Raw genomic sequence first — 17,880 nt, 5'->3', positions numbered from 1 at the left:
GGGCTGGCCAGAGTGGAGACACAACACACGGAGAGGCTGGGGCTGGGCTGGAGGGGAGACACAACACACAGGAGCTCCTGCCCCCACCCCAGCAGACACAACATACTGCTGGGGGCATGTTCCGAGCTGCCACCGCACGGCTCAGAGCACGCCTCCACCCCAGCCAAAACAATGTGGTGGCAGGGGCTACGCGGGGCAGTTGTGGGTCCCAGCCCCCGGCAGGGTGCCTCCTCCCACGATTTCAATCGGGCACTGGGCCTCTAGTAATATCCTATATAATAAACGGCTAATATGCAAATCGAGTGAACGGCAGAACAACCAGTCGCTATGATGTGCACTGACCACCAGGGGAGCGCCGTTCAGCCAGAAGCTGGGCTCACAGCTGTTGAGCGCAGCAGTGGTGGTGGAAGCCTCTCCCGCCTCTGCAGCAGCGTTAAGGATGTCCGACTGCTGGTCTAAGCCATCAGTCGGACATCATTCGAGGGCTCCCAGACTGCAAGAGGGCGCAGGCCAGGCTGAGAGACCCTCCCCCGCCCCCCCAGTGCACGAATTACGTGCACCAGACCTCTAGTATAGTTATATTCTGGAATACTATAGGAAATGAAAATAAATTGAGATAAATACATGAACACTAATGAAGCTCCAAAGTATTTGTGAATGTAAGTCACAAATGTGAATGAATCTTGAAAACATCCTGAGTGAAAAAAGCCATTCACAAAAACATACCATATAATTCCACTCCATTTCTTTCTTTTATTTTTTGTATTGATTTCAGAGACTTGAGGGAGCGAAAGATAGAACCATTGATGATGAAAGAAAATCATTGATCAGCTCCCTCTTGCACGCCCCCTACTGGGAATCAAGCCCACAACCCGGGCATGTGCCCTTGACCAGAATCGAACCCAGGACCCTTCAATCCTCAGGCTGACACTCTATCCACTGAGCCAAACCGGCTAAGGGTAATTCTATTCCATTTATATGAAATTCTAGAACAGACAGAACTGTATTGATAGAAAGCACAACAGTGTTGCCCAGCGGGAAAGGTTGACTGCAAATGAGTATGAAGAACATTCTGGGGTGATGGAAATGTTCTGTATCTTTTTTTTTTTTTTTAAACCCTCATCCAAGGATATGCTTTTCATTGATAGAGAGGAAGGTAGAGGGAGAGAAATATTGATTGGTTGGCTTGCCTGCAGTACCTGCCCCAACAGAGGGTTGAACCAGCAACCTGGGTATATGCCCTGACTAGGAACCAAATCCATAATCCTCTGTTGCACCCAGGACAATACTAACCAACTGAGCCACATCAGCCAGGGCATGTTCTGTTTCTTGATTGGAATGGTGATTGGGTATATTCATTTGTCAAAACTCATCCACCTACACAAATGGTTGCATTTTGTTGCATGTAAATTTACCCTCAATAAAGGTTATTTAAAATTTTGAAAGACAAATTACAGATTCAAAAAGTATTTTTTCTGCCCTGGTCAGTATTCTGTAATGGTTAGAGTGTCAGCCCAGGAAGCGAAGGGTCACAGGTTCGATTCTGGTCATCAGCAAGTACCTGGGTTGCAGGTTCCCCGCCTAGGATGGGACTTGGGTGGGAGGCAACCAATTAATGTGGCTGTCTCACATCAATATTTCTCTCTCCTCTCTCCCACTCTCTAAAATCAGTGGAAAAAATACCCTCCAGCAATGATCAACAACAACAAAAAGCCCTCTACTTTTGTATCTGATACTTCCAGATGAATAGGATGCAGCAATATGACCTTGTATTCCAGAGAAATTTCCTTGTTTTCTGGTGATGGAACCACTTGTGATATGCTGGTATTGTACAGGCAGATTCACGTGGTGGTAGGAAAGCATCCACAATGGCTTTGGCAGGATCAGGCTCACACTTGAACGGGCTCTCAGATTGTGATAATCATGCAGCTGATTCCTTTTCCATGGATTTTCTTTGTCACCAACACTCTCCAATGGTCATGAGTACTTTTATTTATTTCACCTCTTGCATATACCTTGCTTCCAGTTTCACAGATATCAATTGGGTCCTCTTTTAAGTTCTGGATATTCATCTTTGTGTCCTGGGTCTTCCTAAGTGTGAGGGATGGCACCATAGTGCCACATATATCCTTTATAAGGGAACAAATTTGCAACAAAATGGAATTTTCCTCTTTTCACCTCGTTTAATTGGTTTTGAATGGTCCTTTGTAGTAAGACCAGTGTGGTACTTCAACTACCATATGGAACACATCCTTATCTGTATAAATTGGGATATCATGAAATGGAGATGTGTATTGTCCTTTTTTATTTTTATGTTTTTACTTTTAGAGGGAGAGGGTGAGAGAGAAACATCAGTGTGAAAGCATCAATCATCTGCCTCCTACATGCCATGCCCCCTACCCAGGCATGTCCCCTGACCAGAAATCGAACTGTCAAATTGTCCGTTGCATGGAACGGCGCCCAACCAACTGAGCCACACCAGCCACGGCTGTCCTTTTTAATTTTTCTCTTTTTTTTTTAAATATACATTTTATTGATTTCAGAGAGGGAGAGATAGAAATATCAGTGATGAGAGAGAATCATTGATTGGCTGCCTCCTGCATGCCCCACATTGGGGATCGAGCCTACAACTCAGGCATGTGCCCTGACTGGAAATGGAACCACAACCTCCTGGTTCATAGGTCATCGCTCAACCACTGAACCACGCCGTCTGGGCTTTCTGAATTTTGAGGGAGATGCGGTACTCAAGGATGAAGGGCATGGCGCTCCTCAGGGCTGAAGCAGCTCATGGTACCAGAGACATTGCCTGCTGCTGCCACAGACCAAGCAGCCCGCACACAGTTCAGACTGATAAGGAGAGACCATTCTTTTTTTTCTTTTCTTTTTTTAAATTCCTCACCAGAGAACATGTTATTTTTAGAGAGAGGGGAAGGAGGATAGAGAGAGAGAGCGAGTAGTTGTCTCCTGTACATGCCCCAACCAGGGATCAAATCCCCAACCTAGGTATGTGCCCTGACTGGAATTGAACCCTCAACCTTTCAGTGTATGGGACGACATTCCAACCAACTGAGCTACACTGGGGCAAAGAGAGACCATTATTACATTTTTGAGTCTTATCTTGCAATTTCATTAGCCAAATGAGCATTTTCTCTGCTTCTGTCATCTTAGTTGCTCATTTGCTCTGCTCCATGTCCAGATTAATGGAAAGCAGAGTGCAGGGTAAGTGATTGTGTATTCTTTTCTCTGAACAGGACTTAAAAGAGGAGATTGATATTCGACTATCCAGGGTTCAGGATATCAAGTATGAACCTCAGCTCCTTGCGGATGATGATGCAAGACTGCTGCAGCTGGACACCCAGGGAAATCAGAGTGTGTGGCATTCTCTTGGAAAATACTTCAGTGGGGAGTCCTGCAAGTTCAGAATTCCTTTGCTCTCAGAGTTGTAACATAGCTGCTGGCAAAACCAGCAGCTGTGGGTCCTGTGTTACTGGGTATATGACATGTGGAGGGCAGGTTTTTAGCTTGGCGTTTAGAGACTTTTTTGAGGCTTATATCTGAGACCACTCTCTTTCTCAACAGGTTGCTACAACTATTTATACAGGATGAAAGCTCTAGATGCCATCCGTGCCTCTGGTAAGGGCTACTTGACGGGCCATTCGGGATCCTGAAAGCTCATTAGGGAAGAGGGGGAGGAACCCACTTTATGTACGTTAGAATTTGTCCTTTCTGCACACTCTCTCTGGTTCGTAGGAATTTTCCTAGTTTTGTGAGTATTGGGTGACTCTTTTGCATGAGAAAATGATGTAGACAACTTATTTCTTCTCCAAAGAGTCTGAATTTGTTTTGTTCTTTAGACCTTAAGTGTCATGAGCTGGGTGGTGGCAATTTGCTTGTTTTCTGCAAAAGACAAGCTCTTTTGCTAAGCCCCAGATAGATTATTCTTTACTTCTTTTATTCTATAACCATTATCATATATATTCTGTCTCAACTAAAACATAGTTTATGTCTTAAAGCCAGGGTAGATATGTAGGGGGTAAATAGGAGGGTAACACGATTGTGTATCATTGGTATAGTTACATTTGTGTTGCCACCACCAAATGACAACTCAGACACAGCTCTATACCTCTGGTCTTCTTAATTCTTTAGAACTTCCCTGCAATTCATTCATTGGATCCATTTCTAAGTTTGGGAAATTAACTAGAAAGAGTAACAAATGGAAGAAGGGGTAGCATTGTGCTATTATTTATCTCCTCAGAAATCCCATTTCATGCTGAAGGCCGGCATCCCCGTTCCTTAATGGGCAAAAATTTTCGCTCCTACCTGCTAGATCTTCGAAACACTAGTACTCCTTTCAAGGGTGTGCGCAAGGCCCTCATTGATACCCTGCTGGATGGCTATGAGACAGCCCGCTATGGGACTGGGGTAAGCTGGGTTGCCACTAAAGGGAACTGAAGGGATCCCCACACTAAGAGATCCTCACTCTCCCTTCCTTTTTCCTCAGGTCTTTGGCCAGAGAGAGTACCTGCGCTATCAGGAGGCCCTGAGTGAGCTGGCCACAGTGTGAGTTTAGAGGGGAATATGTCAGAGGGGACTGGTTAGAGAATATATAGTAGTGCTGGACTGCTTCCATAGTGAGATGGCCTCCATAAAGCGATGTGAACAGAATCCATGGTAACGTAAGAGTGTCAGGTCCCAAACAATGAGAACTGCCTCTCGCTCACATTGGAAAGCAGATGCACCTCAACAAGCTAATAAGCGAACCTTCCCCTGCTTTTGTTCACCTCTTTTTTAATTGGTGTAAAAAGGAGTAGAGTTTTTCAGCACAGAGATGCCTTCTCTCCCAGGGTCCTCCTTCAGTGCCTTGGTCTGATAAAAATAAGATTTAAATGCCACCCATTTTTATTACTACTTTAAGCATTAGTAACCTCTAGAACATAGGACATCACTGTAGAGTCCCCTGATGAGTATGTGTGTTAGAGGAGAGGAATCATGACTTTCTGGGAATGTTTTAAATATGTACTAACAGTTTCATTATGTTGTTTATGCAAATCTATAATAATAAAAGCATAATATGCTCATTGGACCGGACAGCCCAACAGCAGAACAACCATCCCGGACAACCTTCCGGATGAAGTCGGGGCTGCGGGGGCCTAGCCCCTTGCACAAATTTTGTGCATTGGGCCTCTAGTGTTAAAATGAAAGGGTAAAAAGGATAAGCCAATCTAGAATAAAAAGTTAACAGCATGAAAAGAAAGAATACATCTGTTTTCTGATGTGTTGAGTATGGATCTTTCTCAAACGATAAGGGTTATGTCTGTCCTGTCTTTTCTCTGTTCCTAAGAATAAACCACCTTGTTCCTACTAAAAACTACTAGCAATGGTAATGAAAATGAGCATGTGGGAAGGATAGGAAAGGGCATTTGGTCTAGAAGTCAGGCAGGAGGCCTGTTCAAAACTTTTTTTTTTAAATATATATTTTATTGATTTTTTTACAGAGAGGAAGGAAGAGGGATAGAGAGTTAGAAACATCGATGAGAGAGAAATATCGATCACTGGGTATGTGTCCGCAACCCAGGTACATGCCCTTGACCGGAATCAAACCTGGGACCCTTCAGTCCGCAGGCCGACGCTCTATCCACTGAGCCAAACCGGTTACGGCAAAAAAAACTTTTTTTTTAAAAGACAAATATTTTATGACTCCGTTACTTGAGATGCTTAGAGCAGTTAAATTCGTAGAGATAGACAGCAGAATGGTGGTTGCCATGGGCTGGAGGAAAGGAGGAATAGAGAGTTAATAGGTAGAGGGTTTGTTTTGCAAGATGAAAAAAAATTCTGGATATTAGTCACACAATAATGTAAATGTACCTAACACTACTAAACTGTAAACATTTAAAAATAGTTAAGATGGGCCCTGGCTAGAGTGGCTTATTTGTTTGGATTGTTGTCCTGTCCACGGGAAGGTCACAGGTTCAATTCCTGATCAGAGGCACATACCTAGGTTGTATGTTCAATCCCAGTTGGGGCAGGTACAGGAGGCAAACAATTCATGTTTCTCAAGTCAATATTTCTCCCTCTCTCCCTTCCTTCCTCTAAAAAATCAATAAGGTTCTATAAAAAATAGTTAAGATTTAAATACAGCCGAAACCGGTTTGGCTCAGTGGATAGAGCGTCAGCCTGCGGAAGGTCCCGGGTTCGATTCCGGTCAAGGGCATGTACCTGGGTTGCGGGCACATCCCCAGTAGGAGGTGTGCAGGAGGCAGCTGATCGATGTTTCTCTCTCATCGATGTTTCTAACTCTCTATCTCCCTTCCTCTCTGTAAAAAATCAATAAAATATATTTTTTTAAAAAGATTTAAATACAAAAATAGCAACTTTTATGTTTATTTTACTATAAAAAATTTTTAATTTAGTCTCTTTGATTTCTAGCTTCTAGAAAGGTTCAATGGATGTAGTGAAAAATAGTATAGGCTCTGAAACCTGACTAACTTAGGTTTGAATCCCAGCTTTCTGTCACTTAATAGCTTTGTGACCTCAAGCAAGTTACTTAATGGACCCTCAGTTTCCTAACCTGAAAAATGAAATGATCCCACAATGTAAGAATATTGAGATATTAGTAAATTAGATGTTAGGAAAGCACCAAGTTTAATGTCCTAATGTGATCAGTACTCAGTAGTTACTTTTATTCTTATTATTTGATATTTTATTCTCAAGGGATTCTCTCTGGACTGGGAAAATATTAGCGGCATACACACATTAGGCGACTCACCAGAATTAGAAGTTTTCTTTAAGAGTAGTGAGATGAAAAGGTTGGGCCAGAGGCAGGGACTCAGTGGGAAAATCGATTACTCTATTTCTAAGCTGCCAGGTAGGATTTTAGTAATTAGTTTATAAAATAGGATAGAGACCATTTGTGCTACAACTGCATTTATGGGGTGGATGAACCTCGAATTCTATTCTTTCATTAGTCCTCATTCTGCCTGTGACCTGCCCTCTGTGTTCTTCAGGGTCAAAGCACGAAGTGGGAACTCTCAGCGACAGCATCAGTCAGCAGCCAAGGACCTAACCCAGTCTCCTGAGGTCTCCCCAACCACCATCCAGGTGACATACCTCCCCTCCAGCCAGAAGAGTAAACGTGCCAAGCACTTCCTTGAACTGAAGAGCTTCAAGGACAACTATAACACACTAGAGAGCACTCTGTGATGGCGCTGAAGGACTTGCTGTTGATGGAGCCAGAGAGACTGCATTGTGCTGGCTGGGTGCCCCTCAGGTCATCTGGATCAGCCGAAGCTCCCGGTCGTGTCCACAGCTCTTAGAGCTCATGCCTAGAGAATCATTCTCCAAGCCTTCCTTATGGCCAGTTTCAAAACACCAGTTAAGACTTTATTTTCCCTTGGTAGCACTTTTTTTCTGGAGTTGAATTAAGATGTTTTTCTTAATGTTTCTGTCAGAGCTTCCTTAAAAATCCTCACTTGGTTTTGATCATAGTTCATCTGCCCCTTTCTAGACTATAATCCCAAGGGTGAGAGAGTTGGGGTGACAGGGGAAGAATGGTCAGACCAATGCACTGGTCTGACTTTATAAATTAATAAAATGAACAATTAAACAATAAAGTATATGATTCATTCATTTACAGTTGCCTTTTAGTAAAACAGGCATATGATATGTTCTCTGCATCTGCCTCAAGATACAGCATGAGGATTTGCCTTCAGAGAATTGATAGGACTGGACCCTGGATCTGGGACCATACAGATATTCCTTGGGATCCCAACAGAAGAAATCTTAAAATTGGGACTCTGGTCCTTGCTCATAAAATTGCCTGTGTCACTAATAGAACACGAGAACCAGGATTCTTTCAGGTGTCTCAGGCACCAGCCCAGGTGACCAATCAACTCCTACCTGTAGGGTCATTGTTGGAGGCAAAAATGTTGCTATGACTACTGAAACCTTGGTTACTGAACCAAACAGAAAGAGCCTGCTCAGTCTCCCAGACCACATCAGACAAAGTCTATAAACATGTCTACGGAAAACCTGGCAAAGACAGAAAGCGTATGCAGAGTTGGAAGGAGAAGCTGGGGTGGAGGGGATTTTCCAGATAAGTTTACCAGGAGTGGCCCTTCTGAGAGAGGCCCTTGTAACAAGGATAGTAACAGAAGTGGGAGACCGTATCTGGCACATACTATGCCTGGCTCATAGTATTTATGTATGTCATAACTCCTACCTATGCTCTTTGATCCGTTCTGAAAGGCATAGACCTTTCTTCCCACCTCCCCTAGAAAATTAGCCCCTCTCAAAAGAAAAAGATCAGTGTGTCTCCCACTAGAGCAGGGCACTAGGGGTGAGGAACTGGAGATAGAAAGCAGGTCAACAGAACTCCCTTTTCTTGCAGAGTTTTCAAAGGAACCTGATACTTAAGAAGATGATTGACAGGTAATCTCTGCTTCTATTTCTTCCCTTACTCTTCAGCTTAACCTTTACCCTCTTGTACTCCCTGAGCCATCTCTCAGCTCTGGATCATCTTTCTAGGGGCTCATCAAGAAGACAAACATGCCCTAACCGGTTTGGTTCAGTGGATAGAGCATTGGCCTGCGGACTAAAGGGTCCCAGGTTCGATTCTGGTCAAGGGCATGTAGTTTGGTTGCGGGCTCGATGCCCAGCAGGGAGGGTGCGGGAGGCAGCTGATCGATGTTTCTCTCTCATTGATGTTTGATGTTTCTAACTCTGTCCCTCTCCCTTCCTCTCTGTAAAATCAATAAAACATATTTTTAAAAAAAAGGAAAACCGGTGTGAAGAGGGCCAGAGATAGCCTCCTAGTGCCCACTATGTTAAGCTGTAACAATGGGATTGTTTTTTAATCCTCACTAGAGGCCATGCTTATTGATTTTTTAAAGAGAAGGGAAGGGAGAGGGCAATGTTAATGTGAGAGAGAAACATCAATCAGTTGCCTTTCCAAAGGTGCCCAGACTGGAGATCAAACCTGCAACTTAGATGTGTCCCCTGACTGGGATTTGAACCCACAACCTTTGGTGTATGGGACAATGCTCCAATCAACTGAGCAGCACCAGCCAGTGCCTAGACAATGGTTTTTATTGTCCCTTACCATTCTCTAAAGGAAAATCGGAGTTTTTGTTGTCTTATTTTTATTTACTTTTTAAATGTTTTTAATTGATTTTTAGAGAGAGAGGAAGGGAGAGGGACAGAGGTAGAAACATGGATGAGAGAGTAACATCATTGATCGGCTGCCTCCTGCACACACCCCCACTGGAGATCGAGCCCGAAACCCAGGCATGTACCCAGACCAAGAATTGAACCAGTGACCTCTTGGTTCCTGGGTCCACACTCAACTGCTGAGCCACACCAGCTCTGTTTTTGTTTTATATTTTAAAGAGAATGCAAGTATTTGTTGCCTGGCATTGTACTAATCATGTGGTAGGTATGCAGTATTTGTTGAATGGGTGAGAAGATTCAAAAGCCTAGGCTGTATATATCCTTTACCTGGAGGAACTTTTTAAAAAGCACAGGTATGCAGTCCTGGGCAGTGTGGCTCAGTGGGAGCATCATCCTGTGCACCAAAAGGAGGCAGGTTTGACTTCCGGTCAGGGCATATACCAGATTGTAGGTTTGACCCCTGCGGGAGGCAACCAATTGATGTTTCTCTCTCTCTCTCTCCCTCTCTCTCTCCCTTCCTCCCTCTCTCTCCCTCTCTCTCTCTCCTCTCTCTCCCTCCTTCCTCCCCCCCCCCTTCCTCTCTAAAATCAATCAGTTAATAAAAGTGAAAAAGTAGAAACCACCCAGCTAGGTATATTATGATACAAAAATGCTAGGCAGCCTTTAAACAGAATGAAGCAAAACTTCTGTGTGCTGATATGAAAAGTTCAAATTGTTAAGTTATGCTGCCTATATAAATATGCTTTTATGAAAAAATTAAAAGATGTACTTGCTGGTATCTGATAGAAACATTTTCTGGAAAGATACACAAGAAACTGATAGCTTTGTTGAGAAGGACTGGAGCAGAAGAATGAAGCTTTCACACTATATTTCTGTATGGATTTAATTTTCTAGTAATCTGTAAAAAATACTTGATTTTTAAAAAAATCTCTGGGGCCCTAGTTGGTTTGGCTTAGTGGATAGAGCATTAATCTACAAACTAAAGGGTCCCAGGTTCGATTCCAGTCAAGGGCACATGCCTGGGTTGCAGGCTCGATCCCCTGTAAGGGGCGTGCAAGAGGCAGCCAATCAATGATTCTCATCATTGATGTTTCTATCTCTCCCTCTCCCTCTGAAATCAAAAAAATTTAAAAAATCTCGGGGGTTATCTGAGCAGAGAATACATATATATGTATGTATTTATATAGGCATATATGATGCATATGTGTATTCCTTTTATGTATTAAAAAAACATTAATCTTCCAAAAATGTGTCTAGTCAGGATTGAGAATCACTGGTATGATGGAAGGAGTTAATCCTCAGGTTGGATTTGATATGCAGGTCTGCTATTAAGTGACCTTGGGCAACGCACCTGAAATTTTAGTTTCCTTGTCTGCATATGAAAATATCTATGGTACATGCTTGCTATGATGATTAAATGACAAAATGTACTTTATACAAGGTTCTAAGTCTGTTCTAGGTACCCTTTCAAGGAGTTTGCAGTCTTCTGACACTATCACAAAGATTTTGGTGAAGAAGCAACCACACTGTTCTAGCCGGTTTGGTTCAGTGGATAGAGCATCAGCCTGCGGACTGAAGGGTCCTGGGTTCGATTCCAGTCAAGGGCACGTGCCCAGGTTGCGGGCTCGATCCCCAGGAGGGGGCATGCAGGAGGCAGCTGATCAATGATTCTTTCTCATCATTGATGTTTCTATCTCTCTCTCCCTCTCCCTTCTTCTCTGAAAAAAAAAAAGAAGCAGACACACTGATGGGGTTTTTGTCTCCATTCCTAACTCTAACCCATTCTAACCCTACCTCTATACCTGGGACAGATGGCGAAATGCACGCACTCTCTGTCTGTGGCAGACGACATTGAGCCAGAGGAGAAACCCTTATGTTACTCTAAGGATTCAGGATGCCATGGCACAGGAGTTGGCACTGGCCAACAAGCAACTGTTGATGGTGAGTTCTAGCAAGGATGACCTTAAGTCTCATCCACTACTGCTCTGTGCTATGCGCACTGAGATTCCCAAACTCTTAATCTCTGCTATTACTCACCCTGCCATTACTTTCCTCTGAGGTTTTCACGACTGCACCAGAGCAATAACTCTTTAACTCTTAAATGCCTTAAGCACCTTTTTACTGAGTGATTCTTTGCATTCAGCTGCAGATGGAACATTACAAAGTTTCAAAGTTCAGTCTAGCCCTTGCTCCTCTCATCTTGGTGAGACTCAAAACTGCTTTAGTGCCCAGCACCTGCCTCTCAAAATCTCTCTCCCTGGGGTCCCCAATTGTTGTCATGTTACCATCTTTGTATCCCAGGTGCCTAGCAGAGTTCCTGGTTCATTATATGTTCTCAGCAAATATTTGCTGAACATGGGGCTTCACCTGGAGGAAAAAATTGGATGGGCTTCTCCTTCAGTGGTGTAGCCTCTATGCTCCTGCCTAGCTTTATGTCACAGCTAAGTCCAGACCCAAGAGGGCATGATAGAATAATGGGAAAGCAACCTGGGAGAGAGAATGAGAAAGGGGGGTAAACAGAGGGCAACATCATACTGTGGTTGAAAAGAGGCCACATACTAAAACTGACAAGTTCAGGGAAGGCCTGCATGGTGGCCTTACAAACTCAGAGACTTAAAATAACCACAAAGAATGGCCAGAAATTAAAACTTTTTAACTAGCCTGCTGGAGTGGTTCAGTTAATTGAGCGTTGTCCTGTGCACTGAAAGGTTGCCGGTTCAATTACTGGTCAGGACACATACCTGGGTTGTGGGTTCAATCCCTGGTCGGGGCACATATGGAAGGCAACTGATAGATGTTTCTCTCTCTCTCCCCCTTCCTCTCTCAAAGTATGATCTCCGGTAAGGATTAAAAAAAACAAAACAAAACTTTTTAACTAAAAAATTTATGGTGGGTGATCATGTCCTAGAATAGAATCTTCCCTGAAAAAGATCAATTTTCACCTTAGTTAAGTCTGTCAATTGTCTTTTTGTATCTATGATAACATACCTTTAGAATGTCATAATTCACTTTAAATTTTTTTATTTTTATTTTTTTGGAAAGGAAGGGAGAAATAGAAACATTAATGATGAGAGAATCACTCATCGCCTGCCTCCTGCAGGCTCCCTACTGAGGATCAAGCCCTCAACCCAGGCATGTGCCCTGAGTGGGAATCGAACCATTACCTCTTGGTTCATAGGACAATGCTCAACCACTGAGCCACATCAGCCAAGCCAAAATAATTTACTTTTTCCAGACCCCTCAAAGTACAGCTACTGAACCAAAGTGGAGACCACAGATCTCCTCATTGTTATTGAGTTAATTGTTGACTTAATTTTTTATCCAATCCCAAAGGTTCCCTCACCCCTGCTTTGCTTTCTCCTGCCTCCCTAATCTATGAATTTCATATAACCCACTTACGTCTTCTCTTTTGATTGTAATGTGTAAAATAAGATGCAAAACTGCCATTCTCTGGAGCATTTTCTCAGTCCATTGAGACTTTGCTTTCTGGCAATTGTCAACAGTTTGGCTCAAATAAACTCAAAAAAAATTTTCTACAGCCCAGCCAGTGTGGCTCAGTGGTTGAGCTTCGACCTATGAACCAGGAGGTCACCGTTCGATTCCCAGTCAGGGCATATGCCTGGGTGTGGGCTCGACCCCCAATGGGGGGCATGTAGGAGGCAGCCAGTCATTCTCTCTCATCATTGATATTTCTATCTCCCTCTCCCTCTCTGAAATCAATAAAAATATATTTTTTAAAAATTCTCTACAGGTTTGAATGTTTCTTGTGTTGACAATATTCTGTTGTGCCCTTCCCACCAGGTCCGTCAAGCCGCCCTGCACCAGCTATTTGAAAAGGAGCACCAGCAGTACCAGCAGGAACTAAATCAGATGGGCAAAGCTTTCTATGTGGAAAGATTCTGATGACATCCGAAATACTGTCCTTCCATTTTCATCATGCCCACTAATCTAATCTTCTCGAGCTCCTGCCACCTTGAACTTCCTTCCCAAAACACACCTGGATCTAGTTATCTGTCCACAACTTAAGGTGGTGCTTCTACTCTCGCCTCTCAACCGCCTGGTGCTATTTGGGAAACCATCTATGAAAAATTGAAAAAAAACAGAACACCAAGAGTGACACCTTGTGGTCAGAATGAGAGATGTAGTGTTGATGTAAGGTGGTGAGGGAAGATGGAGAGATAGACAATGTGAGAGAATCCTGATTTGGTTTAATAAATAAGCTAGTTCTTAAAGGTTCAAACTTAGTTCCTGGCTGGCGTGGCTCAGTTGGTCGTAGCATCATCCCGCACATCAGAAGATGCTGGGTTCGATTCCTGATCAGGGCGAATACCCAGCTTGCAGATTTGATCTCCAGTTGGGGCCCGTTGCTAGAGGCAACAGATTGATGTTTCTCTCTCTCATCTGTTTCTCTCTCTCTCCCCGCTTCCCACCCTTCCTTCAGGTCTCTAAAAAATCAAAACCCTGGGCAGCCCTAGCTGGTTTGGCTCAGTGGATAGAGCTCGGCCTATGGACCAAAGGGTCCTTTTCCTTTCCCTTTTCATAGGTCGAAGCTCAAGTTCCAGTCAAGGGCATGTACCTCGGTTGCAGGCTTTTCCCCGGCCCAGGCCCTGGTCAGAGCTCATACAGGAGGCAACCAATCAATATGTCTCTCTTACCTTGATGTTTCTGTCTTTCCCTCTCCCACTCTCCCTAAAAACCAATGGAAATATATCCTCGGGTGAAGATTAACAAAAAAACCCTGGCCAGGGTGGCTCAATTGGGCTCAGTTAGTTGAGCATCATCCCATGCACCAAAAGGTTACTTGTTTGATTCCCATTCGGGGCACATGCCCGGGTTGCAGACAAGCGTGCAGAAGGCAGCCTCCTGAACGCCTGCCCCACTGGGGCAGAGATCGAAACTGCAACCAGGTACCTGCCCTTGACTGGAATTGAACCCGAGACCCTTGGGTGCTTGGGCTGAAGTTCTAACCACTGAGAAAAACTGGTCAGGCTCCACTAATATTTTTCTGTACACTTGGACAAGTAACTCTGAATGTAGCCATTAATCCACAGCCACTGTGGTGCTTGAAAATCAAGAGGTCTGGGTTTTAGGGGTTTTTTTTTGTTTGTTTTTTAATTTTGTTTTATTGCTTAAAGTATTACAAAGAGTAGTACATATGTCTCCTTTTTTTTCCCCCTTGACCTTCCCCCGGCCTCCCCTACCCAACAGTGTCTTGTGTCCATTGGGTTTTAGGTTTTGAGTGAGCCAGTTATTGTGAGACCTGGGATAAGTCTCTTTCCTCTGGGTCTCAATTCCCACCTCTGCAAATGATAGGGTTGCAATCTCAAATGCCTTCAGACATAAGGAAATAAGTACTTGTGGAATTTATAGGGGACCAGAAACAGCATTAAGTCTACAAACATTTAAAATTTGAAAAATACTGAGAAGTACTGATTAATCATATGCATCTATAGGCCACAAAGAACCTTACTTTACATCCAAATGTATGTAAATATCCACTTTACATTCGAATGACATCCCAAACCAGAGAGACCCAGCCAAAAACATTCCCATCTCCCACCCCTTCCCCTGTGAGAACTATTAGCTTGTTCCTTATATCTATGGAGAGACCCCCATTTTGCAGGCAGTAAGTTGCCAGAACACACCATCACTCTCTGATGTAATCACCATACACACTTTTTCCTTTTCTCTCACTTTGCCATCTGCATCCAATAGGTCAGTCGTCCTTCACATTGGTCTTTTTCTGCCCTCAACTCCATATGGCTATGTGTTCACTGCAAAACACACCTTTTCCTTCCCTTTTCCCAAAAGTCTGTTTCATGCACCAGGTGCCATCTAAGAGCACCTGGCAGGAAGTCCCTGCAGCCTGTGGAGGAAAGAGCAGAGGGCTCCAATCCTGGAGGCTGCGTACAAGTCCTGGCTGCCATGTTCCAGCTTGTGCCCTGAAGGGACCTCTGGTAATACAGCGACAGTTACAGATGCACAGAGGGCCCTGCAGCCTCCTGGGCTCGTGAAAATGGGGGCCACACACATCAGCTGCAGAGACGTCCTGACTCCCAATCCAGCTCTGCTCCACCCCAGCCGAGGGAGGCGCCGAGGCCTGGTTCTGAGCTGCGGATGGGAATGATGTGCTGGGCTGGCTCCCAGTGGGCACCGGCTGGGTGGCAGGGTGACTCTTCCTGCAGTAACAGGAACTGGCCAGCAGAGGGCGACAGCCTCTGCCGCCTCCCAAGGCAGGCAGCTGGGCTGGGCGGAAACCACACCTGGTTCCCCTCCGGAAGGGGCAAGGGGGCGGCGGAAGGACGGCTTTGGGGCCAGGTGGGCACCCAGCTGCCCTGGGAGGCCTGTTCTGCCCACCACCCTGCAGACGGGTCCCCTCTGGTGGCCGCACTGCGCAGGCTGAGCCCTCCAGGAGCTGGACTCAGCTCAGACTGGGTGCTCTCGGCATTTCCTCCGGGGAGGGGGGGGGGGGTGGGGGCTGAGTGCCCACGTGGTATCTGCACCCCTCTGCTTAAGGGGTCAACCCTCCGGCCACTCCCAGACTGGTTTGAGGACCCGGGGCTGCAGGCAGGACCTGGGGAACTGGTGACCGGCTGGGGCCCGGGCTCAGCAGGTCCCTGGGGCTGCAGGGGAGCGCTGAGGGTGCCTGTGCTGAATGGGGGCCCAGGGGATGAGATGCTGCCACGGCGGTGGGGGGGCATCGGGGACTTGGACCAGGAGGCGCCGGGGCAGAGCCAGTCTCAGAGCGAATGCAGGCAGTCTGCTGGTTTGCAGACCCCGAATCAATTTCATTTCGAGGTAAAACAAAATCTGCCAGGAGAGGCAGGTGGCCTAAGCCAGACGGAGAAATCATGGTATTCTGTAATCTAAGCCACAGGCGGCGAGGGGAGGCGGCGAGGGGAGGCGAGATGTTCTCCACGCAGGGCCCTCGCCCCAAGGCAGCCGGACTCCGCCAAGGTTACCAGCTGGGCGGGACCTTGGGACAAAGAGAGCAGCCGCCCGGAGGCACTGGTGCGGTGACCGGACCCCTGTCTGATGGGAGTGGATTTTTATTTTTTATGAACAGATGGGCAGAGATACTTTTATAAAACCAAAACAGTCATATTTCGGATACAATTTGAAATTTAATTTTACAGAGGCCCTTCTCCCAATTCCCCAAACACACGGAGCTCCTTATGAAGTCAAGTGCACGTCTGCATCCTGGGGTGACTGCCTTGCATCCAAATGGGCCACAGACACAGGCCTGTGGGGTATAGAGAGGACGGAGCAGGGGGCACCTGAAGATGAAGGAGGAGTCAGGTGAGGATGGAGGAGAGGCCTCGTGAAGATGAGGGGAGGTTGAAGGGATGGGGCCAGGAGCAAAGGAGCCCCAGCAGCCCCCAGAAGCTGACCAGGCAAGAAGGACCCTGCCCTGGAGCCCTCCGAGGGAGCACAGCCCTGGACGCCCTGATTTCAGATTCTGGCACCCAGACGGGGAGAGCACTTGTTCCTGTCGGTTTAGGCCAGTCTGTAGTAATCTGAGCTGCAGCCTCAGGAAATAGACCCCTCCTTTGGGGGTTTTATTTTATTTTATTTTGTATTGATTTCAGAGAGGAAGGAAGAGGCAGAGAGAGAGAGAAACATCAATGATGAGAGAGAATCATTGATTGGCTGCCTCCTGCAAGCCCCCAACTGGGGATCGAGCTTGCAACCCGGGCATGTGCCCTTGACCGGAATCAAACCTGGGACGACGCTCTATCCACCGAGCCAAACCGGCTAGGGCTCCTTTGGGGGCTTTGACCGGGTTCTGGGAACAGCTGAGCCCTGTGCTCCGTGGCAGGGGAGACCACCCCAGCTCCCACCCCAGACTTCTCACTGCAGGGCTCACAGGGAGATCATCCCTGTGTCTGTGCCTGGGCCCTGTCTCCTGCTCCCTGGGGCTCCTCCGCAGTGACAGTGCAGTGGGCACACCAGGCAGGCTGCTTGGTGGGAAGCACAGCCACATGGCTCGGGGACTCCCCACCCCTGGCCCAGACCCCAGCTGCAGGACGACCCCTTTGGGGGTCGAACGACCCTTTCACAGGGGTCGCCTAAGACCATCGGAAAACACATATATAATTACATATTGTTTTTGTGATTAATCACTATGCTTTAATTATGTTCAATTTGTAACAATGAAATTGGAGGTCACCAAAGCATGAGGAACTGTATTAAAGGGTCGAGGCATTAGGAAGGTTGAGAACCACTGCCCTAAGGAGTCCTGCCTGGGCCTGGGCCTGGGCTTCCTGGAGCACCTGGATTGACAGGAGCCCACAACTGGGTTGCTGTGCCCATATTCTAGATGTCAAGACTGAGGCTCAGAGAGGGGGAGCAGAGGTCCCTACCCCCAGCCCACCTCCCCCTCAACTAGCCCAGCTCACAGGTGGCTTCCCCAGCTGCCTCCCTGTTGCCATGGTGTCGGAGGAGGAGGAGGAGGAAGAGGAGGAGGAGGAGGAGGAGATGGAGGGGCAGATTTCTGAGAAGCAATCCCCAACACACACCAGCTGGCCCCTCCTTGCTCACTTCCTCTCTCCAATGTCAAAGCATCCATTTGTGCAGCTGGGCCAGGCCGCTTCCTCGCTGGGAGCAAAGGTCATCAAGAAGGCAGAGGGCCCTGCCCTAACCGGTTTGGCTCAGTGGATAGAGCGTCGGCCTGCGGACTCAAGGGTCCCAGGTTCGATTCTGGTCAAGGGCATG

General features: G+C 46.2%; 2 protein-coding genes across 5 annotated transcripts in view; both read left to right on the top strand.

Annotated features, from left to right (window-relative positions):
* Positions 1-7,606, top strand: part of LOC102239502 (chromosome unknown open reading frame, human C1orf43) — a 13,455-nt gene extending 5,849 nt beyond the window's left edge. For 2 of the 4 annotated variants that reach the window (XM_005867481.2, XM_005867482.2), the window contains 5 exons: positions 3,252-3,369; positions 3,580-3,633; positions 4,256-4,422; positions 4,502-4,560; positions 7,005-7,606. In XM_005867481.2, coding sequence (XP_005867543.1) covers positions 3,252-3,369; positions 3,580-3,633; positions 4,256-4,422; positions 4,502-4,560; positions 7,005-7,200 — 594 coding nt within the window. In that variant the 3' untranslated portion in view covers positions 7,201-7,606. Of the gene's footprint in view, positions 1-3,251; positions 3,400-3,579; positions 3,634-4,255; positions 4,423-4,501; positions 4,561-7,004 lie in introns of all 4 variants that reach the window. The other 2 variants (XM_014540784.1, XM_014540783.1) reach the window with 1 other exon arrangement.
* Positions 7,607-7,711: 105 nt separating this feature from the next.
* LOC102261481 (chromosome unknown open reading frame, human C1orf189) lies at positions 7,712-13,409 on the top strand. Its single transcript, XM_014540785.1, has 4 exons — positions 7,712-8,046; positions 8,387-8,427; positions 10,977-11,106; positions 12,967-13,409. Exons 1-4 carry the CDS (start codon positions 8,014-8,016, stop codon positions 13,066-13,068), a joined length of 306 nt encoding a protein of 101 aa, XP_014396271.1. The 5' UTR covers positions 7,712-8,013; the 3' UTR covers positions 13,069-13,409.
* The last annotated feature ends 4,471 nt before the right edge of the window (positions 13,410-17,880 follow it).

This window comes from Myotis brandtii, unplaced genomic scaffold (genome assembly GCF_000412655.1).
Source record: "Myotis brandtii unplaced genomic scaffold, ASM41265v1 scaffold250, whole genome shotgun sequence".
NCBI classification, from domain to species: domain Eukaryota; kingdom Metazoa; phylum Chordata; class Mammalia; order Chiroptera; family Vespertilionidae; genus Myotis; species Myotis brandtii.
Note: the sequence above shows the minus strand (reverse complement) of the source record. Positions and strands in the feature narration are given on the sequence as shown.